Source organism: Monodon monoceros, unplaced genomic scaffold, assembly GCF_005190385.1.
Source record: "Monodon monoceros isolate NGI ecotype Baffin Bay Population unplaced genomic scaffold, NGI_Narwhal_1 Super_Scaffold_6, whole genome shotgun sequence".
Classification (NCBI taxonomy): Eukaryota; Metazoa; Chordata; class Mammalia; order Artiodactyla; family Monodontidae; genus Monodon; species Monodon monoceros.
The window spans coordinates 86,593,639-86,620,352 of record NW_021703783.1 but is presented as its reverse complement, the minus strand read 5'-3'; the positions used below and the strand labels follow the sequence as shown (position 1 = coordinate 86,620,352).

General features: G+C 44.7%; 1 protein-coding gene across 2 annotated transcripts in view; it reads left to right on the top strand.

The window, feature by feature from the left end:
• The window catches only part of SYN3 (synapsin III), a 402,826-nt gene that overhangs the window by 14,978 nt on the left and 361,134 nt on the right, over nt 1-26,714 (top strand). For both annotated transcript variants that reach the window (XM_029206767.1, XM_029206768.1), the window contains exon 2: nt 3,666-3,723. In XM_029206767.1, coding sequence (XP_029062600.1) covers nt 3,666-3,723 — 58 coding nt within the window. The remainder of the gene's footprint in view (nt 1-3,665; nt 3,724-26,714) is intronic.

Here is a 26,714-nt window from a genome sequence, read left to right as displayed (position 1 = left end):
CTTTCAAGGAAACAGTAGTCAGGGATCTTGAACATGAGAAAGAGGTAACCAAGCAGAGAAGGAGAGAACAGCAAACACAAAGGCTCAGAGTCATAAAAGCATAGGAATCACAGGAAGTTGAGTGTGTGCAGTAGGTGGGCAGAAAACCAGAGAAGAAATGGGCCATAGGTTAACAGGGTCCAGATCATGAAGGTCCCAGAGGGTCTAGCTGAATCCTGAAGATCTTTAAGCACAAGATCTAACTCACCATTGCTGCTTAGAGGCTCTATGTGACTTTGAACCTGTGGGGGCTGGTCCTGGCCCTGCTGCTCCTCGGGGTGGACACTGGGGTCAATACAATAGGAGGAGGGATGTGAAGGACTTGCAGGCCTTCTGTAGCAGTGCCGCCTGTTTATCATCAGCACCATCACCAATCTCTTACTGCGGTAACGGGGCAGATCAAAGTGAGATGAACTGTAATTCTGTTCTGTAACCCCCAGGAGGGTAAGATTATGTTTGTTTGTGGGTCCCCACATACGGCACCTGTAGCCACAGCATACACACTCGGTGGTTTCTTTGCTGTCATTGTTGATTCTGTTTCAGACCCTGGGCTGTATACTTTGGAGCTTACTCTGTGCCAGGAACCATTCTAAGTGCTTTGCACATCGTGTCTCATTTAATCCTCACAGCACCCCTGTGGGATAGTTACTGTGATTATCCCTGCTTCCCATATGTGGAAACTGAGGCACACGGAGGTTGAATGAGTTACCCAAGGTTACACAGTGAGTGAGTGGTGGCGCTGGGATTGCATCCAGGTGGTCTGCCTCTGAGCCCACACACTCTACTTACTGCCCTTCACGTACAGGATCAAGTGAATTTCTCACCACACCTTGGCTGGCAGATGTTATCAGCACTTAACAGATGACAAAACTATGACCTGGAGGGGTTAAGTTCCTTGTCTTGGAACATGCAGTGAGTTGTAGAGCTAAGATTTTGCCCAAGCCTCTGTGATTCCAGATCCATGCTTTTCCCAGTATACCAGTGATTTCATTCATTAGTTACCATCCTGAGGTCCCAGGGTCATCCAGTACTTCTTGTAAACCCAAGTGAGGGACCCCTGCCCTAAGTCATACTCTGGCCCTTACTAGCTATACTCCTGACAGCAAAGGAGGACCCTGCAAACCGCACCCTTTGATTTTGCAGTGGGTACCCAGACCTGTAGAAATCCCTGCCCATAGGGACCCAGGCCCAATTCCAGGGCCTGTGTAGGCCAATTCCCCGATCCATCCTCCCCAGACATGGCCAAGGCACTGTTGATTGGGGTGTGGGTGAGGAGATGAAGCTTGGCCATGTGGGCTGGGTCATCCACAAGCATGCACAAGAAGCTCCAGTGATGCAGGAGAGGAGGGTGGGAGGAGAATTAGGAAGGACGATGGAAATCAAGAGCTGGCAGCCCCCACGCCACCATGTTCTGGGTGGATCTCCAAGAATTCTGAGAAGTTTAAATTCTGGCCCTTCCAGGTCATTATGAAGTTGTGTTGGTCAAGGAAGGAAGATTGGCATGTTTTATTTAAATGTTTGCTAGCTTTATCAATTTTAAATATCAGGCATATGATACATAGGCTTGCATTTGTTCTTTTGTCCCAGGCCCTACAAATATTAGAGGGGGGTCTTATCCCAGGGTCTGGGGTTTGCCAGCACTACCTTTAAGGATTCATAAAATTCACAAACTACACTGAAAAGGTTCTCTTTGCATGAGGCTGGCTGCACACACATTTTGTTGAAGACCATCCTGGGAGAAACAAATCTTGCTTTCAAGTCACACTAACAACTCCTGTTCCCATAAAGTTCTACCTACTTGACATCTAAGCCAGTCAACATTATAAGAAAAAGTGGCATTAATATTACAGCCATCAGTCAGTGGTTCAGGCAGTCGAGGTGAACTCCACTGGCATCTGATAAGTGTGGATAGACTTCAGAAGCAGAGAGACTGCAGCTTGGTCAGAGAATTTGTAGCAAAGGTTCAATCTGGAAGGTTGAAAAAAGAGGTGGCAACATCGATGTTCCACCGATGGAAAAGAATAGAAGAAGAAACTAAGCAGAAGATTCTTGGATGTAACATTACTGATTAGAACTCAATCATGTGGTCATACCTAGCTAAATGGAGAGTTGGGATATACATTTCTTGGTGCCAGTCTATAAACACTCTCACTGTAGGCAAAGAGGAGAATTGGGATTGGGAGCAAAGAGCTGTCTGTGCCCCAGAGAAAGTCTATGGAAATGCTTAACACGGTGCTCAGATTATAGCAAATCGCTGAGAACTATTAGTTTCATCATACCAACAACCAAAAAGAGCAGATGGAAACTTGTATTACTTTTGCTTTGCGGGAGGGCATCTAAACCCAGGAGCACCCCAATATTTGCTGCTGTTTTTCAGAGCTGAGATAAAAACATTGATGTGGCAATGGAAGTCCAGGATTAAAGCTGCTTAGGCAAAGTATTTCGTCTCTCTGGGTTTCAGTTTCCTTATTTATAGAATGGAAATAATAATACCCACCTCATGGTGGTAGCTGTGTTAAATGAGAAAGACTAGGAGTATAGCACAGTTTTTGGCACAGGGTAAGTATTCAACAATTTTTCCCCCATCTATCTCTTCAATCATTTATTCTTTCAACAAATATTAATTGAGCTCCTACTGTGTGTCAAGCATTCTGGTAGGTGTTGGGAATAGAATGATGAGTAAGGTAGGTTGTTCCTGGCCTGGAGGAATTGTGTTATAGTTTGGTTGGACACAGGCATGAAAGCCAGTTACTAATTGCAAGTAATTTCAGTTATAATAAGTGCTATGAAAGAAAAGTAGAGTATGAAAAGAGAATTTATATGAGAAAAGAGATGACTAAGGTCAAGATTAGGATGCTTACAGAGAAAAATGGGCAAGTGGATGGATTTGAGAAATAATTAGAATGTAGAATCCATGGGGATAGGGAGAGAGAAAGGGGAAACAAGAATGAAGTCTAGGTTTTTGCCTTGAGTGATGGGTAGATGGGATGCCATTTATTGATAATGGGAAGACAGAAGCAGGGGTGTAGAGGAAAGGTGATGGAAGGGTGGTTGGATGGATGGATGGACCAAGGGACAGATGAGGTCTGCTTCAGATGAGGTGTCTCCTTGGAACCACTTGGGCTAGGAAGCACAATGTAGGAGCACAATGGGTTTGAATCCGGGCTCCCTTGTTTTCTAGATGGACAAATAAAGAAATGAGTAGTTGGATAGAGCAATTTAATACGTCCTTTATGGATCACATAGGATATAACTCAAAAGAATTCTGCATTATTTATTTACGTAGGATTCTTTATTTCTTTTTATCCTTAAAATAATGTTTAGAAATATATCGTGCACGTATAACTATCTCCCTTTTACAGAGGATAAAATGGAGACACGGGGAGGTAAAGCAGCTTGGCAGAACCGGAACCTGAGTGTCCAGTCCTCCCATCCTCTACTCTTTCCCCTCTCTCACACAATATATATATAAAGAATGAGAAAATCACCTGTCTAGGTGGGAGAGAGCAGGAAGGTGGGGAATGTGTCTGGACATGCACCTCTGGGGGTAAAACCTTTGGGAAAAGGGAGGAAAGAGTGAAGCAGTCTGCATCCTTACTCAGTAGATTTCTTCCTCTCCTTCACAGGGCCAAGTATTTCCATGGAAAGAAGGTGAATGGAGAGATTGAGATCCGAGTGGAACAGGTAGGTTGGAGCTGAGGCTTTAGTGCTATCGCCGTGACTTTTTCTGTAGCTGGAGCCATCCCCAGGAGCAACCTTCTTCCCCATCTTATATAACTATAATGAGTCAAAATTACCAGAAAAATCCTGACTTATACTTAGGAGACTTCTTAAATTCCAAAATTATTTAGTCCAATGGTTTTCAACCTTTTTGTTTTAACAGCAGAACTTTTATTCAAAGGAAATCGCAAGTAGGAGCCCGTTCTACCAAATTGAGACACGTAAAGCTTCTTTGATGGAAACGGGCATAGGGAGCCCAAAAGTCTGTCTGCTCCATCCTGTTCCACCTCCCTCCTTTCCCCACCGTGGTCCCTAAGGTGTCTCCTTGGAACCACTTGGGCTAGGAAGCACAATGTAGGAGCACAATGGGGTTGAATCCGGGCTCCCTTGTTTTCTAGATATTGGGCAAGTCAGTCTTTCTGCATCTCATTTTCCTTGGGATTAAATTATGTAAAGCTTCAAAAGAGATTAGAATCTTGAATACTGGCTCTTGTTATTACCACTGGTATCAACATCCATACCCCTCACTTTATAGGGAAAGAAGCACAGATTTGCCCATGGCTGCAATGGAAGTCAGAGATAGAATTAGGACCAGAACCTGTGGTCTCCAGATCCAGGGCTCCTTCCATTCATTCAGTGAACATTTGCTGGGGACTAACTCAATACCAAGCACTGTGCTTGACCTTAGAAGGGCACATCAGGGCATGGGTTCTGGAGCTAGACTCTAGGTTCCAGTCCCAACTGTGTGATGTTGGTTCAACAATACTTGAGCTCTCTTGAAGTTCAGTTTCTTCATCCATATAATTGGGGTAATCATAGTATCAGCTTCACAGGGTAGCTGAGAGGATCAAATGAGTTAGTCCAAGAAAAGTACTTAGAATAGCACCTGTCATATATCAACACTTAGTAAATATTACCCATTTATCATCATCCTCATCGTCAAAGGCAAACAATTAATAAGATAGAAAAGGTTCCTGCTATAAGAGGAACTCAGAAAAGCACGATAAAAAAATAGAGGTGTGACTTTTACGGCACTCTTTGAGTTTTTTGTGTTGGAGGAACAGAAAGCTTTTCTGAGCATCAAATTTGAGTTGGCTTAGTATTAAAACACCTACAGCTTGAATTTCGATTTGATCCTGTGGCTTTCAAGTCAGTCCAATGTCTACTGGTTTTCCTTCCATGGCAAAGAGCAGGTTATTTTTGTTCACTTGACAAATATTTGTCAAACGTCTGCTATGCTAGCTAGCTAACACGTGGGGAACAAGGATAGAGAAGCAGAGGCTCTGTCCCAAAGAGCTTGTGGTCTAGGAAGGGAGGCAAGATAAGTCTTCACAGAACCTAACACAGGTAGAATCCAGGAAAGAGAGGTCCAAACTCAGTGCTGTGGGCACCAGAGGCCACAACTATTTGAGGGAGTCAGAAGTGACTTCAAGGAGGGGGTGGTATTTGAAATGGATCTTAAAGGATGGATAGTATTTCAACAAGTGGCGATTTCAACAGGAAGAGTGCATGAGACTGAATCAGCATGAGCAAAGGTAAGGAGCCTGGAAGTACAGGGTATGGAGTGATGTGTGAACACATTGTCGTTCCCTGGCCCCAGCCTACTCATCCTCCTAAATTCTCTCTCTCGGTGCAGAGTGTGACCATCTACCTTGCACCTTAGCCAGAAACCTGCATGGTCTCCTGGATACCTCCCTCTCCCTCCACCACTATACCCATTCACCAGGTGCTGTGGACTCCATGTCCCACGTCTCTCTAGTCCACCCACTGTTCTCCGTTCCCATTGCCTAGGTCCTTGGCTGAACCATCATTGGCTCTCGTCCAATCTTCCTAATCAACAGCCTCCTAACTTCATCTTTTCATCTGCTTCCAATTTATTTTTTGTACTAAAACTAGACTGATCTTTCTAAAAAAACAAATTAGAGTCTTAAAGTGTTAGCTTTAAAATTCCTTTCTCAAAGATTCTTTATTTGAGCCGTTCCACCCCAGTCTAAATCAGGTAAGCTGGTTATTCCCTTTCATAGCACCTCAACTTTTCCTTCCTAGCCCTTATCTGAGTTTTTAACCACATATTTAGATGTGGTATTATTTGCATGAGGGTAGGGACATTTGGATCTCACTCTGTTAAATAACACAGGGCCTGGCTTATACTAGAGCAGAAGCAAATATTTGCAGAATGACTAACTGATGGATTCCACAGATTCCAGGCTGCTTGTCAGTTTCCAATGGAGATAAATTGCTCTTCCTTAATCTTCCCTCAAAAATCTGAGTTTTCCATATACCATCTGGTAAATGCTCAGTTGCTAGCTGTCTCATCCCATTTGTGAAACCCCCAGGGGCATTTTTTTTTTTAACATCTTTAAATTGCTTTACAATGGTGTGTTAGTTTCTGCTTTATAACAAAGTGAATCAGTTATGTATATACATATGTTCCCATATCTCTTCCCTCTTGTGTCTCCCTCCCTCCCACCCTCCCTATCCCACCCCTCTAGGTGGTCACAAAGCATCCAGCTGATCTCCCTGTGTTATGTGGCTGCTTCCCACTAGCTATCTATTTTATGTTTGGTAGTGTATATATGTCCATGCCACTCTCTCACTTTGTCACAGCTTACCCTTCCCCCTCCCCATATCCTCAAGTCCATTCTTCTGGCCCAACTTACGGGTGTAAAATCTATAAGCAGGAGCATCAGAGAGAATTGCCCTAAGAATAACTCACCCAGGACACTGGTGACACTCAGCCAGTCTATGAGGGCTACAATCATGCTGGAAAAAGTTGGCTAATTTACAGTCATCTTGATCTCTAGTCATCTCCCTCCATGGCAGCCAGAAGGCAAAATTAGCCAAGAGACCAATTAGCAGGTCATTTGGGCATTTTTCCCTGAAATATAGGCCTCCCTTAACTCATCTTAGAGTCTGAATTGTTTGTCTTTTCCCATCTGGATCGATGGGTGGGTCACATAAGCATAGCACTTAGGAAAATTCTTAGGATGGAAGCCACTTTTTAGTCTGAGCTGGCCTCACACTTTGGAATTCTGTCTCCCAACTAAGGACCAAATTAACCAGATAATTGCACTGTCTGGGTTTTGCTGGACAGAGCAAATGAGCTAGTTGTGGTCAGCCTAGAGGAAGCCTCCGGCACTTCTCTCCACCCTCTTCTCCCCAGTTCAAAAACTGTCTGCCTCAGCTTTTGCAGAGCCAGGAATCAAGAAACCCTGGGGAGGCCAGTCAGGGAAACTGCCTCATGTTGCATCCTATTACCCAGAATGCCCTGCTGGCTCTGCAGGGCCTCACAGCAGTGTCCTAGCAGGGCCTGAGAGGTTCCGGCCAGGGTGGTTGGCATGTCAAGCTCTCCTCTGTTTATACTTGAGGCAAAGGGTCTCTTTCTCCACAGGTGCAAGTCACCCCTCTGTGGGACTCAGCAGTGAGGTTGATGAATGGATTAATATCAAGTAGACTCACAGTTCTGAGACTAGCAGACTAGGGCTTGGTGAGGTAGAGCCTTGGGCTTCATTCTTCTCTAATAAATGCTGAAATTATAATAGTCTTTCCTCAGTGTTAATGGAGGTACCAAAGCATAAGGAATGGCAGTGCCTTGGTCCAGCAGATGGAAGGAAAGGCTGGAGAAGGTGAAGATCCTTCTCTTCTGAAGCTGGACAAGCCACAGATTTACATAGGAATGCCAGTGGCTCCTTTGGAGTCCTGTCCTTGTGTGATATTGGAGTTGAGATGGGTTTAGGTAGATGCATATGGATCCCAGGGAAGGCTGTTGGTTGAAATCCTGTTCGTCTTCTGCCCTTTATAGATTTACTCAACTTAATTGTCTGCTGGGAGCAAAGGTGGAATTTCTCCCTTAAAATAAGTTAAACACTCAGGACTGTGATGTATGTATTTTTCATACCTACTTCAGCCTACCATCCACAATTCTTTCTGGGGCAACCTTTCTTAGCATGGACCCTAACTGTAGATATTGTTATAAAGGCCATGTTATATTTCAAGACATAATTGTCGGTGAGATGGAGAAGTGGAGGTTGGATGTTAGTTAATTTGGTTTTGTGGATTGGTAACAGGTTGGACATTACCCCCATTAGGAAATGACTACTTGATAGTAATTCACCTTGAAAGAAATACATCTGATGCTTTACCAAAGAGTTCTGCCCTTGGCTCTGTTCTACAGCTCCTTCTTAACTGTGATTTATCGAATTACATTTGCCAATGACTTGAAGTTAATGGGAGAGAGAGTATGCTGGATTAAATTTGATACGATCAAACTGAATAAGGAGACAATATAAGGTCCTATTCAAAAGCTCAGCTGAAGAGGAGAAGGACTGGGGAGATTTAGCATATTAAAATCTCATGAGAAAAAAAAAGACTTAAAATTTGAGTTGAACAAATTCTTAATATTCGTGAGAAGAAATATTGTGTGGAAATTAAGATTGTGACTCCAGCGTAAGATATACTGGGGATGGAATCTCAGCTCCATATTTTAGCTGGGTTGACCTTTCACTTATAACATCTCTAAGCATCAGCTTCTTCATCTGAAAAATGAGGATAATAGTTTATACCCCCGAGAGTTAATGTGTGGAGTGAGTCAGTCAGTGTAAGTCATATGCTTGGTATAGTTTCTGGCACATGTATTAAGAGCTCAGTAACTATAGTTACGGTTGTTACTCCCTCAAAACCTGATGCCACTTCAGGCTGCGTTATCAAAGTACAGCATTTAGAATCCAGGAAGGTGATGGCACGCACACATACACACACAGCACACAAACTCTCTCACACAGTATTCTACCCAGACTCCAGCGAGAGGTCCAGTTGTACCGTCACACCAGGAGGGAATAGTAGCAGCCTGGAATGCCTTCTTAAGGGAGTGGCTGGAGTGAGAGAAGCAAAGGAGATCAGTGTAAGGAACTGGAGATGCTTAGTCCAGAGAAGAGAGGCCTTTGGTAGGACCCACTGTACTCTGTGCAGTTATCCACCACCTGAATGAGTGGTTGAAAAGAGTTAGAGCTACCATATGTTGAGTACTTACAAGATAAGGATAAATACTTTTTGCTCGTGGTATGGGCACTATAATTGCCTCCATCTTACAGAAACTGAGGCTCAGAGGGAATAAGTGGTTTTCCAAAGGTTGCCTGATTTATAATTGGCAGGAGCTTGTTTTTGAACCCTAGCAGTCTGAATTCAGAGTCCTCCTCTTATCCACTGCATTTTTCTGCTGGTGTTGCAGATACCAAGAACAATAACCAAATGTACTGGTTAAATCACTTTATATGCATAATCTTATTCCAACCTTTCCACAACTCTTTGAGATAGGTACTATGACTCTTCCCCATTTGGCAGATGAAGAAACTAAGGCTCAGAAAGGTTAAACATCCTGCTTGAGATGAGTGATGGGGGAGGAATTTGAACCCAGGTTTCATCTGCATGTGTGCTGAACCACCAGCCTATATTATTTCACTGGGATTAGAGTTCCGGCTAATGGTACATCATACAAGAAGATGGATTTCAACTTGGTATAAACAGAAACTGTTCAGCAGTGCTGAGTAATGATGAATAGACCACATCCCTCTGGTAGGTAGGGAGTCCCTGTGTTTGAAATGCTCTGGCAGAAACTGGGTGGTTAATTTGGGAAATATTTCACAGGAAATGTATGTACCTAATCAGATATTACTTTTATTATTTTTTTCTTTTATTTATTTTTTTGCATAAAAGCAATATATTCAAATAGTCAAACATTAAAAAGGTAAAAAATGGCATCTGGTGAAAAGTCTACCTTCAACCCTGCCCCCACCAATGTTTCTCTTTGACTAACCATTTAACTATTTATTAGCCAGTTCATTTAACCATTATCACTTGTTCCTTGGGCAACTTTCCAGAGAAATTTTAAATGCAGTAATCAAATACACATACATGTTTATTTTCCTTTGCTTTTCATAGATGGTAGTTGATCAGAAAAACATAAAGCATTGTATTTCAGAGGAGTATTGAATAAGGAGGATTGATTCCAAATGGGTCAAAGGGGGAAATCATATTGCCCAGAGCCACAGCAGTCCCCTACATTCACTGTTGTCACTACCACTGCTGGAACTGCCACTATTGCCAGTGGAGAACATGAGCCTGCACTCCCACTGATGCTGCAGGAATTGTCACCAACCTGCTTTAACTGCTGTTGCTGTTGTGAAGCTTCTGTTGCTACCATAAGAAGTGCAATAGTTACCACCATCTTCCTAATGTCAACTCTTACCTGAATGCCTCCCATTGGTAGAAATAAGCTGGAATTGTGTGTCAAAAGAACCTGGGAAGTGTAGAGTTAGGCCTTCAGCCCCCATAGTGCAGGAGAGGATGGGATGGGTGTGGGGCTGACGGCAATAGACAGTGAGCGACACAGTCCATCCACACACACCCTTCTATCTAGTATGTCTTAGAGTTTATTCCATGAAAGTATGTGCAGAGCTGTCTCACTCTTGTTAATGATTGCCAAGGGTGCTGTCATATGGATATACCACAATTTATTTTCCATAATTTTACTATTATAAACAATGCTAAACCTATTTAATTTGAAGCATCATTTAGTATAGCCGTAGGACTCCTATCTAGAATAGAAAAACTGGTTATAAAAAGTATTGCAGGGCTTCCCTGGTGGCACAGTGGTTGAGAGTCTGCCTGCCGATGCAGGGGACACGGGTTCATGCCCCGGTCCGCCACATGCCGCGGCGCGGCTGGGCCTGTGAGCCATGGCCGCTGAGCCTGCGCGTCCAGATCCTGTGCTCTGCAGCGGGAGAGACCACAACAGTGAGAGGCCCGCATACCGCAAAAAAAAAAAAAAAGTATTGCAGGTAGTGCATGCTATAATGCACCTTGAGGAATGAAGTACTTTCCCCCAGCTGCTGGAATTGATACCAGAAGACAGCCCTCAGCTGTCAGCCCTCATTCTGAAATGCCTCACTCAGGTGAAAAGATCTGCCTTCCCCAAGGGCACATCTCTTGGGACCTCGGCTGGCACAGGGAATAAAGACCTAGCTCCTTTACCCCAATTTGAGACAACTCTGAAGGGCCATCCCAGCTTCAGAGCTCCTGCTGAGTTGGCAGAGACCTCTGCTGAGATGGCAGTGCAGCCCAGCTTCTCCCTCTACCCAGTCGTGCTTCCTTCCCTTTTCTTCCCTTCCAGTGGTGGTGATTCCCAGCACTCCCTAATGAACCTCTCAAAGGCTAATGTTCATTTCAGAGTCTGCCTCTCAAGACATTTACAGTTCTGATAGATAGTGACAAATGACCCTCCATAGAGGTTGTGCAGATGATCTATAAGATCCTTTGGGTCTGGATTTCTAGGACTTTACACGACTCATGGGTTCTGGAGACCATCCTGCACAGAATGCTCTCCTGGTTACAGCCCAAGCATTGATGCTGAACTCTGAAGTGCTCCATAGTTTGATCTTCTTATTTGACCTCCTTGTGTTTGAAATTCACCAGAGCTTGGTGTTTCTCTGCAGGGCTGAGTCCGGCAGAGCTCTACCTGCTCTGATCTACTAAGCCTGTTTTGTTAACACAATCCTGCAAGATTTATTTGTTTGGCTTGGCTTACCCTGACCTCAGACATTCTGTTTTGTATTATTTTTAAAAGCGTGCAGGTCTCCACGGAGGGTTTTTTTCTTTTCAAATGTAAGAACCAGCTGGAGGAATTTAAAAAAAACAAACAGGTGGGACACTAGGACTATTAGATGAAACGTAACTCATTAGAGGAGCAAGTGTTTCTCTCCTTAACTATGGCATTGATTGATGTGGGTTTATCACCATCCTTGGCCTACCTTTAGGCTCACTGACTTAGGAAGGCAATAGGGAAATGGAGAAACAATAATCATGGTGATGGTAGCAAACTTATTGAGCATGGACTGTATGCTAGGGCCCATGTTACATCCTTCCCCTGCATTAATTCATTTAACCTGTACAACATTCCTGTTGCTTAGGAAACTAAGGCTCAGAGAGCTTGAATAAATTGCCCAGGCAGGGTCACACAGCTAATAAGAATGTGAGGAACCAGGGATTTGAACCCAGGTTCAGCCAATTCCAGGGTCCTAGTTCTTAACCAAAGTAGATCTATCAGTGTATGTATGTTCGATCTTGAATTTGCCTTCTTCAAGTTCTTTGCCTTTCTTCTCTTTGCACATCATTCTACCATCCCTTCCTATCTCACCCTACTCTTTTGATCTACTGGATAAATTACAAGTTCTTATGAGATGTTCTTCCAGCAAAAGACTCCTCCTTTCCTGACTAATCCTAATGACTCTGACTCATCATTTGATGTTTCTGGCTTATCGCTGCATAGTTCCCCTGTTAACAAGTCTGTTTGTTCTTTGTTTTCCCCCAAGAGTTAACGTTCACTGTTTGTCTTTAAGTGTAGCTATATATTTTTAGATTACATGAATAGTGTTAATAGCTCAGACTCTGGAGCCAGATCACCTGGGTTTGAATCTCAGCTCTGCTACTTCCTGAGTGACCCTAAGCAAGTAATTTGACTTCTCTGTGCCTCATTTTCCTCATATGTAACATGAAAATAATAATAACAGTAACAACAACAACAATATGTACCTGTAGAGTTGTTGTGAGAATGAAATAAGTTGTCACACGTGAAGAACGCAGAGCAGATCCTGGTACCCAGAAAGTGCCGCATAAGTGTTAGTAGCTATTTTTACAGTCACCTTCACATCATTGATCACATGTTGCCTGAGTAGTTTCTAGGTGTCAGTCTGTGGGATTATTCAGAAATGGAAGGAATATAATCTATTCTGTAAAGAACTTTGCTGCATAGTTGGGGGATGAGACATATAAACAGTTCATGTTTGTATGTGTGTTTTTATTATTGGTATATATATATATATATATAAAACCAATATTATTTCCCATTGAGACATGGCACTTGGTTGGCACCTGGTGTAAACTTCTAGCTTTTCCTTCATAGCAGGTAGCACAGGTCCTGGTCAAGGTGTTCAGTGAATGTTGAGTGAATGTCTGAGCGATTGGGTGATGTGGTACAGTCATAGAAGGGTGGAGCCAGAAAGGGACTTTGGAGATCATCTAATCCAGAGGTTCAGAGAGGCGAAGTGACTATTCCTAGCACACACATCACATTATTGTTGGAGTGCAAAGCGTGGAGAACCCAGGTTTCCATCTCCCATGTCACTGTTTTTCCTACTACATTTCTCCACTTGCCAATGCTACCTTTTGTCTTCCCCTTTGAAGAAACTATTTGTCCCTTCTGATTTTTTTTTTTTTTTTTTTTTGCGGTACATGGGCCTCTCACTGTTGTAGCCTCTCCCGTTGCGGAGCACAGGCTCCGGACGCACAGGCTCAGCGGCCGTGGCTCACGGGCCCAGCCACTCCGTGGCATGTGGGATCCTCCCGGACCGGGGCACAAACCCGTGTCCCCTGCATCGGCAGGCGGACTTCCAACCACTGCGCCACCGGGGAAGCCCCCTTCTGATGGTTTTAATACCAGCTGAACTAATCTAATTCTCTAGTCATGAAGTTCATACTTTCCACATTTACCGCAAGAGGCTTTCTTCTTTGCGAGTCGGAGTGGGGGGGAGCCCACCCCCACTGATAGCCAATGGCGGGCTCCAAACAGTGCAGCGGTGCGGGGGGGGTGGGGTGGATATTGAGGCCATGGTTGGATGAACCCTGCTGATTCTAAGTGTAACAGGGACTGCTTTGCCAGTTGGATGATCCTTCATGACCCACCTTCCTTGTGTAGCTGTACCTTAACCAGCAATGAGAAGAAAGGAGCAATGGGCATGAGAGTGAGTCCATCTTCTTGCCCTGGGAAGTGCTGCTCGTAGCTCTTTAGCCTCTACCTGCCGAGTTTGGTAATTTACCCTTCCTAACTGCCACTCTACTCCATCAACATCTGCCCTGCCCCCAGTTAGTAGCAGAGATAGATGAGACTCCAATGGAAAGTACGGGTTCTGAAGGAGAACTCAATAAGCCCTTTAATTTCTTGAGGGATGTGTAATAAAAAAGTAAACAAAACTTGTCTTAACTGCTCCTTCATTCAAGAAACACTTACTGAGAACCTGCTTTGTATGATCTTAATGACAGAGCCCTCCACTCTCAAAGGGTTCTCCTTCTGGTGGAAAGTAGACATTGGGGGCGTTGACTATTGTACATTGTGGTGAGGGCTGTCACAGAGTTCCGTGCAAAGCATAGTGGAGCACAGAAGAGGGAGGGATTGTCAACCTTGCCTTGGGACACTCTTTGGAAAGACTTCACAGAGGCTTGGGGATGAGAATTAGCTCAGGCCAGGAAGGGTGCAGTTGTGCACATCAGGCCTTCCCACTAAAGAGCGTGTTTTAAATCTCAACTTGTCACATGTAGGGGAAATGACCAGAGTATACAAAAGGGTGGTAGGAGATGAACCTGGAAAAGAAGATAGAGAACAGTCTCTATTTGGGGTGGGCTATGTATGGCAAGGCATGCGGCTAGAAATCGTGTCCCAGAGGCAGTGGGGACATATTTATTGAACTTTTTAGGTCATGGCAACATGACATGAAAACGTGATCATGTTTTCATTTTAGGATGCACATGCTGATAGTGGATTTAGAAGATGGACTGGGTAGGATTGGTGGCATGAGACTGGAGGCAGGGAAACTCAGCTCTGGATTTTGGGTGAAAAAACATCATATCCTGGAATATTATGCTCGGGGAGGAGGCTCATGGAAAGAACTTCATAAAATGCATGTGTTCTTTAGCCCTTTAAGCTTCATTCTCATACCTGTAACTTGTATTTGAAAATAGAAGGGATGACCTGTTTTCCTTATAGCAGAGAGGATGGAACCAAACCCACAGGATGTGTTTAAGCTGGCATTGCATGAAAGCAAACCATGGTCAACTGCATCTTATTCACCAGCTTAGCCCCGGCCACTTGCTCTGACCCACTTCACACCCACATTCCGACTTACTCCCAACCAACCTAATCTCTGGCCTTGTGATTCCTTCAACTGCTTATGCTCTCCCTCCTCCACCTCCTTCTGCCCCTCCACACACCACTTTTCCAGCTTTGACCTTCAGCTTTGACCTTCAGCTTTTGCTCAGGCGCTCTTTACATTTGTTGCCAGCTCTGCTGTCATCTCTACTATTTGGGGTCTGGCTCATGCCCTGATGAGAGGAGCCCCTGCTGGGCTCACCCCAGCCCTGTTAGCAGCCCCTGCCCGGATGTGCTTGCACACAGGATTTCGGTCTTTGCATTTCAGTAGGAATCAAGAGTTATTAATTAACCCAGGGGGGAACGTATTATGAAACATCCCAGAAAGCTGGAACAAACCAAAGGGACTTTTGAACTCACAGCAGGGAAAAATGCCTTTTAATTGACTTGGATGACTTCACTGCAAAAATCTGTCTAGCTGTTATGCTAAACTGGAAACTAATCTATTAGATTGTCTAAGGAATCTCCCAGCCCACCCTGACCAGAATCTCTAGAGGTGGGGAGTGTGGCCGACACATAAACAGGATGTATGCTTTGAAATGGCTTCTTTTGGATCATCTCCAGTCTGGCTGCCTTTTCTAGACCCTGGGAAAGAAAGGAGAGGCTGGTATCTTAGAATGAGTTTATATGTTCTACAATGTGTATCTTTAACATCACATAGAAGCTTTCCTAAGGCACTGCTTCCTTTAGAGTAAAATTCAGCCTAAGCTGAACCTGCCTTGGACCACTTCTCTTAGGGAGTTTAGAGGGTGACATACGGTAATTTCCACAGATGGTGGTGTCATGTATGTGACAGCTGTGCAGCCTGGGCTCGGAAGGGATTAGTGAAAATAACCAGTGTCTAATCATGTGCTTACTAAATGCCAGGCACACGCTGAGCACTTCCTGCAGATTAGTTTATTTATCCTCGTAACTACCCTATGAAGAGTAGATGCTGCAAGTTCCCCCATTCTCCAGATGAGGAAACTAAGGCTAAGAGAGGTTGTGTGGCTTACTCAAGGCCACACAGCTTATAAGTGGCAGAGCTGGAATTCACAGTTTGACTCCAGATGCTGTTTTACCTGGGAAGGTGTATCCTGGAGAAGTAAAACCTGAAAAGGACGTGATGAATTTCCTCTTCTGTGTAAGCGCTGGCTTGTGCATTAGACTTGCTCTGTGGGACCCAAGGTTGGCCTACATGGTCCTCTGCGAGTTAGCTCCTGCCTACCTTACCTCAAGGTTTAGCTCAGGCATTATTTCTATTCTGCTTCCCCTGAGCTGCTTGTATCCAAGCAGGACAAGGTGCCTCTAAACCGTGCTCTCACATACCTCATGCATATTTCTACCATCACACTTACCAGATTGCTTTGAAATTACTCTTTCACCTGCCTACCACTCCCTCTGGACTCTGGGCTTATAGAGAACATGGACAGTATCTTTGTTCAACCTACAAGTATTTACTGAGTGCCTACTATGTGGTAAGTGCTAGGGCTGAAATGGCAATTAAAAACAGATGTAGTCTCTACCTGATAGAGCTTAAAATCTAACGAGAGGGACAGATATTAATCACATAATTGATTTCTCTCTCTTTCTCTGTCACTCACACACACACACGCACGCACACACCATAATTACAAACTGATTAGGAGCCATGAATAAAAGATACACAGTGTTATGGTAGCATGATACTACTGGGCACTTAATTTAGGTACTTAGTAGGTGCTTCGAGTACCCAGATACACAATCTGTGCTCAATAAATATTTGTGTAACTTTTCTGAAGTAGGGGAAAATGAAAAAGCTACAGAGAAAATATCGGATCTACTATAAGAACTTCCCAGGAAACAGAGTCACCCAAATATTCTTTTATGTGGTAAATGACACAGGTAAAGCACTAATCTGACAGCAACGATACAGGTAAAGCAATGCTTGACATTAGGTTTACACAACATGTCAGCCACTGTCTGAGTTTCCTGTATACATTTAATCCTCACCACGACCCCACCAAGGAAATACTGATGGAACTGAGGCTCGAGAGGTTAAGTGTCCTGCCCAAGGCCACCCAGTGGTCGGTGGAAGAGCTGAGATGTAGGTGCTCCAGAAGCCCTGGCGCCCATAAAACTGACCCTGCATCTTATTGCCTGTCTCGATCTTCTCTAGAACCGTGGCTAATTACCTGGTGTTCCTTGCCCAAGGTCACGGTGCTGGTTACAGTAGAGCCAAACTTGTCTCCTTCTTGCCAAGTCAGGCTTTGGGAATTCTCAGGGCAAGAACTTGGCAATGATAAGAGGGCAGTGCCAAATTGGAAGTGGAACTGAGTCCCATTAAGGGACATCGAGTTGCATTTTGGGGGTTCTGCGTGCGTGTTAAAGCGAAGAAGAAAAATTATTATTGAAGGGCAGTTATGTGCCCTTCATGGCTCTAATGTTTCTCACACATTGCTATATTTAGTCCTATTATTGTTCAGATGACGAAATTGAGGCTGGGAGGGGTAAAGTAGGTATTTGTGGGGTTAGAGACAGAATTGTGATTGGAACCTGTGTCTGCCTGTTTCCAAAGTCCAGTTCCCTTGACTCACCTGGTGCCCAGCCAGACCTAGAAAAAAGGCTTGCTTCCTTCAGCCTACAGCACTTTTTCAGATTGATTTTCTCAGAGACCACAGGCAGCCCATCTGGATTTTCTGACCTCCCTTTACCTGTGTTTCTGGAACTTACTTTGCTCCCTCAGGTTTCCTTCATGAGCTTCTGGGTGGGTTCTCACCCTGTTTGAGATGGAACCAGACCAGATGACCTCTCCACCCACCCCACCTCAGGGCCTACATTCTGTCCAGACAGGGAGGAGACAAGCAGCCCTCCCCTCTGGCTGCCAGGAAAAGCAGGGGAAACGAGGGGCTGAACCTCCTGTGGCTGGGCCAGCCAAGTGCCAGGAGCCCCCAACTCCGCATTCATTGGACAGAACGAGGTTTTGATCATTCGTCTCACTTGGCTTATTCTTATACAGCTGCGTTGTTCTCTCTCTGACTCCCTTTGCTCTCCATGGCCCCGGCTCCTCGGTGTCTATGGGATGAAGGCCAAAGTCTCTAGGCAGCACCAAAGCCCTCCCTAACCAGGCACCAGCATGGTGTTCTCACCACCTCTCTTCCTCTCTCTGCTCAGTGGTGCCTCCAAGGGTCTTTGGAGGAGCTAACACTTAATTCAGATGGTCTCTTATTTATAGTGGCTTTCCCCCTTCTGCATCTTTGTTTCTAAAAATGTTTCTATGAATATCTATCTGTCCATTCTTCCATCCATCCATATACCTGTTTGTCCAGTTACCCATCTCTCTAACACCTAACTCTCTCCCCACTCTTTTTTTTTTAGGAGGGGTCCTCTAATCAGTCTAGAGCCATGCTTCTTTCCCCTAAATACCTTCACAAAATTTAGTATTTCATAATACTAATAATAGTGATAATGATAATAACTCCCAAATATTAAGCACTTGCTACACACACTTACACACACACACCTGATGCTCTACCAAGATTTTAGTATATATAACCTTACTTTAACCTCACAGTGACCTTTGGAGTTGTCTATTACTGTTACAGAAGAAATTAAGGTTCAGAGAAATCCAGCAAGGCAGCTTAAAACGAGCAGAGCCAGGATTTGAACTCTTGGCTCCCAAGCAGCCCATACTCTATAAAACACATTCTCCTGACTCCCACTGCTAACTCACCCCTCATTCTGGGATCCGCCTCTGCTACCCCTACCACCCTTCTGTGTGGCTTCTGGTTTCTTCTAATCCTCACTTTAATTGCTCTTTGCATGTATTTATTGGGAAATGGCATTAAGAATCTGAAAGTAAACAAGCTCGTTTCACTAGTTCTTATTACCACTCTATAGTGTTTTACTTGTGTGGAGGAAAATCTTTTGTTGCTTCAGAAGAAAGATATTTCCGGACAGTTTGATGTGATGGACAGAGCTGTGCCTTGGATCAGAAGAGCAAGGGATCAAATCCTGGCACCACCTCTTATTATCTATGGGACTTTGGGCATGTGACACAATGTTCTCAGCTTCAGTTTCTTTATTTGCAAAATGAAGATAGTAATAGCAGTACTACTGTGTTCAGCACATTGTAGGAATTTGGTTCATTTTAGTTAAATCAGCGAGGACCTTGGATCTGGGTTGACTCATTTGTTAAGGAGGAACTGGCAGATGCACGGAGTGTTTTCTACCTGCTAGTCCTCCCCTCCAGCCACGACAGACACCACTGCTGAGCAGCCTCATTATTCTCCACATAGCAGGCAGCAAGATGAAACTCACTGGGTGACCCCAAAGGAGCTTCCAGTGTTCACATTCTGTGGGTTTGATATGAGCTTACTTAAAAAGGATGGTAAATTATGGATAAGGTGGTTGGATCCCGCCATATGAGCTGAGTTGGTAAATATATGATGGGGATGAAACCAAGACCCACTGACAACGGAATGCTGAATTCTATTCTGGCAATTTCTGGAGTTGTCCACTAGAGCAGCTGTTTTCCAGTCATGTCCTTAGAGCCCTGCTGTTCCACAGGGGTACCTAGGGTTGCAAACTGTTGATCATCTTCGGAAGAAGGGGGAGGGGAGAGAAAGAAGGAGGAGGAGGAGGAAGAGGGGAAAGAAGAAGAGGAGGAGGGAGAGGTGGAGAGGAGAAAAAGAAGAGGGGAGAGAGCTTAACTCATCCCTTCTGTATCAGTAATTCTCAACCAGGGTTGATTTTGCCCCTGGGGGCCATTTAGCAATGCCTGGAAACCTTTCTGGTTGTCACAACAGGGATGCTACTGACATCTGTGAGTAGAGGACAGGGATGCTGCTAAACATCTTACAGTACACAAATCAGCCTTCTATAGCAATGAATAAATTATCCAGCTCAAAAGTCAATGTGCCAAGCTTGGGCAACCATGTTCTAGACTGAAACAGCTCCAAGAGTATACCTTTTGCGCAGGTAACCTAAAAACAGGAGGTGGTACTTCAGTTTATGATGATGTGGGCTTCCCAGACCACTCCAAAGAAACTTCACCTTCACTCTCCCTTTTAGTCATCACAGTTGCCTCGGGACAGAGACAGGGCAGGGACCTTCTTCTTTATTCTTACAGACAAAGATGCCGAGGCAGAGGTTTCTCTGATTGCCCCAAGATCCCATAGCAAGGAAGTTCTGAATGGAATAGGAACCTCATGCTCAGTGATCTTTCCAACACAGCCCACCTCAGTAAGTGACTGTGCACCCAGCAGCCCAGCGGAGGCCCAGAGTCAGCTGAAACCCTGAAGGGCTGGACCAAGCCTACTGTTGTAAAGTTGCCTGGGGTTTGTCTTAGTTGAGTATGGTAAGACATGCAGACACGGAAATGACTGTCATGAAGGAAGAAGTGTATTATATTCATAGTACCCTAAAGCAGAGGGCACAGCCTGCCACGATTTGGGGGCCGCAGGGGAGGCACCGTAGCTAGTCAGGCAGCAGAGGGAGCAAGAGGAAATGTGAGCAAGAGCCTTTATTGTGGTTTTGCGGAAAGGAAAGGGCAAGGCATGGCAAGCAGGTTCAGGGTTGGCTACTTTGAATAATTTTAGCAGGCTCTGGGGTGTAGGGACTGTCCCTGGTTTTCTGGTACCTGGCTACGGGGCGTTAGGGGACAGGGGGATAGTGGCCCAGAGTGAGAGCCTGGTGGTGGAGGTTGCAGTGTGGGCTCTGGACTGGTTGTCTTCCATGTGACAGGCACTGTCTATGGCAAGTCTCTTACTCTCTCTAGGTTCTGGCTAACTCTATGAGAGGCAGTCCATCCAGGGTCAGTGAAGCCCCAAAATGTCAAAGCATCAGAATACAGAAAAGAAGACTTGGTTAATACACCTATCTAACTCCATAGCCTCGCCACACTGCTGCTTTTTAACAGTCTTTTAAAATAGAACTCTTTTGTTTCTAACTAAATCTTATGTGAAACCCAATATTTAAGCAAATTGAAAAATAAAAATTACTGCTCTGTTTGATGCAGAGCTTGGAAGGCCCTGAACCTTTGAACCTCCCTCCAGGAAGTGTCCAAGGCCCCTCCAAAGACAGCCTCTTCAGAAGTAACTCTCTCACTACCTCCATCCTGCTTGTCCCCTTGCCTTGGGTCCAGCCACGGGGTTGGAAGAAGCCTAGGGGAATAGTTACGGGCAGGGATCCTGGAGCCAGATCACGTGGGTTTGCATTCTTGATCTGTCACCTCTCAGCTGTGTGACCTTGGGGAATTATATTTAGTCTCATTGTGCCTTAGTGCTCCCAGCTATAAATTAGGCATAATGATAATAGGACCTACTTTATGAGGTTACTGTCAGAATTGAGTTAACACATGCAAAACCCTTAGAACAGTACCTGGCATATAGTAAGTGCTTAACAAACTATTATAAATTGTAATCCTAATATAAATATAATTAATGATATTGGATTATAAATATGCTATATTATAATTACTGTATTGCTGCCGGAACTACCAAGACAACACATACAATTACCAGTCCTATTACTACTAGTCGTGCTCTTAGTACTATCACTACTTTTGTCTCTACCTCTCCAAAGACTACAACCACTGCTTTTCCTACCTTTGCTTCTGTTGCTGCTGTTTCTACCATTGTTCCTACTGGGATAACCATTGCCCCCACTGCCGCTGGTCATTGCTACCACCAAGTGAAAATAATGTCAGTTGGGTCCTTAGAGTCAAAGCAGGTGTGAAGGAGCAGAAAATGATAGGAGCCCTCACTGCTGGGCCACCATGGACACGTTCATGCTGTTGCTCTTGTATCCTCTTCACACTTCCCTTGCTCCAGGTTTAGGGGAGGTTAGTTATAAAGTCCCAGGCATGCGGGGCCATTGTTGATGAGCTTGTGCAGTGGTTCTACATTTGTGATGTGGTTTCTCTTAGCCTGCAGGGTCAGAAATGACCCATTATATCTCTTTGTGGCACTGGACATGCAAGTGCCATCATGACTCAAGAATGTCATCGGTTCAGCAGCTCAGAGGAGCTGTTTGCTGTCTGGAATGTGGACAGAGAAAAACCTCCTTGCCTTTGCTTCTCTACATGGGAGTGCATTGACTGCAGGGGCCTCTTCTTCCCTGATTCTGCCCCTTGCGATCCCCATTTGGGGATTAGGTTCACGCTGGCTTTGGCTGTATCTGGGTCATGCTGTCTTGGAACTACTGTGGCTCCTTGGGAAGAAAATGAGCATCTGAGAAAGGAGGACTCAGCCTTTAGAAACGTCTCTATTGAGGAAAAGGAATCGGGGAAACAACCCTCTGCAAGGAAGAAAATGGCCTTGGGTTCCCCTTTCCCAAGCCCAGCCTTAATTTGGAGATATTTCACAGTGGACTTTTGAAGGGGTGACCGGTTCATACCAAGCTGCCTTAAATGCTTGGAGCAAAAGCCTATGGGGACTTGCAAATCAACCCCAGGAAGAGAAATTAGTTGTGTCTTGTCTCAGAACTCCCAAAGCCTGCTCCAAAATAAACACATAAGCTGTGCCGGCAGGGAAAGCCTGGCCCTTTTTTCTTCTTCATTTTAGGAACTCCATGTGTGCATTATTTTAAATAGGCGCCAGCACATGAGGCCCTTTTAACAAGATTAAAAACAGATGGGGCCTTAGGCTGTTCAGTAGCTCTCAGAAACTGACATGGGAAGTGCTAAGCCATCTCCTGTCCAGGCGATGTTCATTTTCTTCTGGAAGCACAAGTGTGGCCAGGCCTCTCATTCCCAGGGAGCAGGACTCTGCTTCCTGCATCAGGTGTGTCTGCCAGGGGAAGCAAAGCTCTCCTTTCACTGCATTTACCCGTGTTTGCATTTACTTAACCCTTTGGCAGCCTGGGAGAAAAACGTATTGTGCTAGCCTTGGAGGCTCCATGCTTCTGGAGCTGGAAGCATCAGGTTTTAACTTCCTTATTATAAATGGGATTATGACCCTTCATAGCTCATGGCTCTCCAAAGGCTCCCAATCTCGCTCTGAGTAATAGCCAGAGCCCTTCCCATGACTATAGGCCCTTCATGGTTAGACTTCCCTGACTTTCTTCCTGCCTTTGTCTTTCTTGCTTACTCTGATCCAGCCACACTGGCCTTCTTGCACTGTTCCTTAAGATCAAGCAACGGAAAACAAGTCTTGACGAGGATGTGGAGAAATTGGAACCCTTGTACATTGCTGGTAGGATTGTAAAATAATATAGCTGCTGTAGAAAACAGTATGGTGGTTCCTCGAAAAGTTAAACAGAATTACCATATGACCCAGCAACCGCACTTCTGGGTATATGCCCAAAAGAATTGAAAGCAGGGACTCAAACATGTTTGTAAATCCATGTTCATAGCAGCATTATTCACAAGAGCCAAGAGGTAGAAGTAACCCAAGTGTTCACTGGCAAATGAATGGGTAAACAAAATGTGATATATCCATACAGTGGAATATTATTCAGCCTTTAAGAGGAAGGAAATTCTGACATATGCTACAACATGGACAAACATTGAAAACATTATTCTAAATAAAATAAGCCAGACATAAAAGGACAAATATTGTGATCCCACAATATATGAGGTACCTCAAATAGTCAAATTCATAGAGACAGAAAGTACAATAGTGGTTACCAGGGGCTCTGGAAGATGAGGAGTTAGTATTTCATGGACACAAAGGTTTTGTTGTGGATGAAGAAAACGTTCTGGGAATGGATGGATGGTGGTGGTGGTTGCACAACAGTGTGAATGTATTTAATGATACTGATTTATACACTTAAAAACAGTTAAAATGGTAAGTTTTATGTTATGGGTATTTTACCACAATGAAGACAAACTTTAAAAAACTCAGGCAAGCACACCCTGCCTCAGGGCTTTTCTCTTTGCCTGGAACCCTCTTTCCCGATGTATCTGCATGGCTCATTCAGGTTCTTTGCACAAATATCTCCTTCTCAGAGGTGCTTGGCCACCCTGTCTGACATGTCACCCCCCCCCCATGCACACTTCTCAGTCACTCTGTGTCATGTCACCTGCTTAATTTTTCTTCACAGCATTTAGCACTCTGAATGCTAACCCCGCAGGTCTTTCCAAAGTGTCCAGCACCAAGCCCAAGCTGCTGGAGGGCAGCAGGGCCTCCATGTCTGGGGTTCAAATCCAGCCATATTCCCTGAGGCCTAAGCAGAGGGAGTGGCCAGTCCTCATCTTGGTGCAGGGCTTTACCCTGGTCCCCTGGATGTGCAGACTGGATTGAGTGGAGGGAAGGGGGGAGGGGAGACAGCTGGGAGGCAGCCCTGGGGAGAGGAGGTGAGGCCCACGCTGTGGGTTGCAGCAGGTAGAAAAGGAAGGTTGAATGCTTTTTTCCTTCCTACAGTGCTGAAAATGGTGTTGGATGTGTACAATGAAAACTAAATAAAGGAAAGCATGTTAAGGTAGGCTAGAGTATTTGTTTTTGTCATCACATTACAAGTTTCAATTTGGAAAAAAAAATCTACAGAAATTAAATTACATCAGTGTTATTTAAACTCCTTCAGGATCTCCCCTCCTACGGTGGTACAGGGGCGTGCCTGCTGCATATCTAGCCTCATCCCACCCCAAACAACTCCTCCCAAAACTCCTGCCCCACAGTCACCTTCTCACCTTCAGTCTCGCACCCACCTGTGAAACAACTGCCAAACATGGACTCTGCTTCTGCACCCCAATCTGCAACCCATCCATCATCCATTTGGAGAAATGTGGGGAGACTTTCACACCTGCTTTGTTTAATCCTATAAACAAACACACTTTTCTGATCATTCAGCAGAATGGTGTTTAAACCTATGGAACCCAGCTCAACAATGAGAAGTAGATGTCAAGGGGACATGACCCATCATCCTTTTCTGTGTAGCTAAGCCGTGGTCTTAAAATCTCTGAACATTTGCCCGATCTGTCATCGATAGCAAAAATTTGTTGCAGGTGGCAAAATTTGTTCCTAGGTCTCTCAACCTTATAAAAGCTCTAGAGATGAGAAGAGATGAGGCTCTGGTTGTGCCACCACTCTGTCCCCCCTTAAAGCTTCTTCCTCCTCCTCACACTCCTCCTTCCCCCCTCCTCCCCCTTCCCCCTTCTTCCCCCTTACCCTCTCTCTCCATTTTTCTCCCCCTCCCCCCCCCTCCCTCTCCCTGTCTCCTTCAGTGAACACTCTTTCTATCCTCAGGACATTATCAAAAGCTCTCGCTACCCTTGAAGTTTTCCCTGGCAGAGGGAAAATGACAATGGATGTTTTACTTTGATTCTCAGGTGCTGTTGCTTCTCGGGAATATGAACAGCAAGGAGTGACTGTCCAGGCAGAATTAGGGCTTGCCTGGGTCCTCTGGCCGCCAGCCAGTAGAACCCTACCTTAACCCCTAACAAATGTACATCTAGGCTTTGGAGAACAAAACTTGGCCATTAAGAAATTCCTTAAAAATCAGGATGACACAACTACTGGTGCTTTTTGTCAAACTCTACTCCTTGACTTCTTGCATTACCAAACGTGATGATGATGACGATGATGAAGATGAATTGTTACGTTCACTGACGTTGGTAAAGATGATGTTCGTGATGAGGATGGTGATGGTGTTAACATCTTAGTGTCTCATACAGAATAAAATCCTTACCACGATCTGTTCCATCGTCCCCTCTCTGACCTTGTCTCCTTCCACTCATGCGCTCACTAGCCCTGTTCCAGGCAGGGCTTCCTTGCTGTTCCTTGAACTCTGTACATTTGTTCCGGCCTCAGGGCCTTTGTGCTTGCTGTTCTCTCTGCCTAGAAAACCACCCTCCTTACTGGTATGGTCTTCCTCATTTTGTTCGTATCACTGACCAAGTGCCACTTTTCCTGACCGCCTTCTATTTTTCTTCTCCTGACACATCATTTATTGTTAATGGTCTGTCTCACCCCATTAGATACAAGTTGTGTGATAACAGGGCTTTTTGTCTGGTACTTTCACTGCTGTGTCATCAGAGAAAGTAACAGACACAGTAGTTACTCAAAAATAAGTTGTTAAATGAATGAAGTAATGGATGACATGAGTTCAAGTTCCAGCTCTCTTGCTCAGTAGCTTTGTGATCTTGGCCAAGTCATTTGCTCTCTGTTTCTCAGTTTTCTCATCCGCTAATGGGAATGCTAATGCCTACCCTCGTATCAAGAGGTCATTGTAATGATCAAATTAAAGAATATAACCGTCATAGCTAACATTGATTACTCACTTATTTTCACTTAGGCACCTTGCTAAGGGCTCCTAAATGGATTAATTCATCTAATGCTCACTACTGCCCTAGGAAGGTACCATTCTTAGCCTTGTTTACAGATGAGGGACTGAGGCATAGAAAGGCTAACTTGTCCAAAGTTGCACAGCAAGTTAGGGGTAAAGCTCAGATTCAGACTCATGGGGTTCAGTTCTAAAAACCATTATACACCAAACACTTCGTAAACTGCAAATCAGCGCTGTTGATTTTTTAAAAAATAATGTGGTAAACTCCAACTAATTTTGGATATTTCATTTAAGAATGTAGGTTTTATCATTTTATTTTTCTACCTTTTTATGTATATTTTGACATGTTTTTACGTTTTTTCTCTCCCTTCCCTGCCTTCTCCACATACACACACACACACACACACACACACACACACACACACACACACACAGTGGAATATTATGATTTTCTGATGAGCAGAGGTGCCTTTGCATCTTCCTGTGTAGCTGGGGGTTTGGCATGGGAGGCGGGCAGTACTGCCAGGCAGCACTCGCTGACCCAGTGACCAAGACCTTCGCTGAGATGCCCAGCGCTGCTTCTGCACAAGATTTCCTCCCCTGGAAGTGTCCACTGAATGAGTCTGCAGACTTTCAAAGTCTGCAGGGTGAGTCTGTACTGGTGGAAAGGAGCTCAGCCCCGAGATGCCAGCCAGGGAAGTCACTGAGCCCATCAGGCCCTCGGAGCTGAAAATACGGCCTCTGCTGGGAAACCGACAGGAAGCAGTTCTTGCTGAGAGCAGGCCTTGGGCCGCCT